At 75.0% G+C, this 284-nt stretch overlaps 1 protein-coding gene across 1 annotated transcript in view; it reads right to left on the bottom strand.

The window, feature by feature from the left end:
- Positions 1-278, bottom strand: part of LOC112412044 (trinucleotide repeat-containing gene 18 protein-like) — a 34,013-nt gene extending 33,735 nt beyond the window's left edge. Inside the window, exon 1 of the mRNA XM_024763503.1 lies at positions 68-278. Within this exon, the coding sequence (XP_024619271.1) occupies positions 68-254 (187 nt within the window). The 5' untranslated portion in view covers positions 255-278. The remainder of the gene's footprint in view (positions 1-67) is intronic.
- Between the last annotated feature and the right edge of the window lie 6 nt (positions 279-284).

Raw genomic sequence — 284 nt, 5'->3', positions numbered from 1 at the left:
TTCCCCGGGCCTCCCTCCCAGGATCCCGAGGAGACTACTGGGGGCGGGCATCGCGCAAGGCACTTACCCGGGTGCGGGTGGAGGTTGAGGCCGGCCATGTACTTCCCGGGCGGCAGCGCGCCAGGCAAGCCTGAAGCGGGCAAGCGTCCGGCCGTGGCGGCGCCCACGCGGTGACTGTCCATGGCCAGGCCGGACAGCAGCGGCGGCGGGGGGCCGTGCACAGACCGCGGGGGCCCGAAGTCTCGGCCATCCATCCTCCGCGGGAGTGCCGCGGCCAGCCCCCC

Source organism: Neophocaena asiaeorientalis, unplaced genomic scaffold, assembly GCF_003031525.2.
Source record: "Neophocaena asiaeorientalis asiaeorientalis breed wild unplaced genomic scaffold, Neophocaena_asiaeorientalis_V1.1 scaffold223, whole genome shotgun sequence".
NCBI classification, from domain to species: domain Eukaryota; kingdom Metazoa; phylum Chordata; class Mammalia; order Artiodactyla; family Phocoenidae; genus Neophocaena; species Neophocaena asiaeorientalis.
The sequence above is the reverse complement of the archived record's forward strand: the minus strand, read 5'-3'. Positions and strand labels throughout refer to the sequence as shown.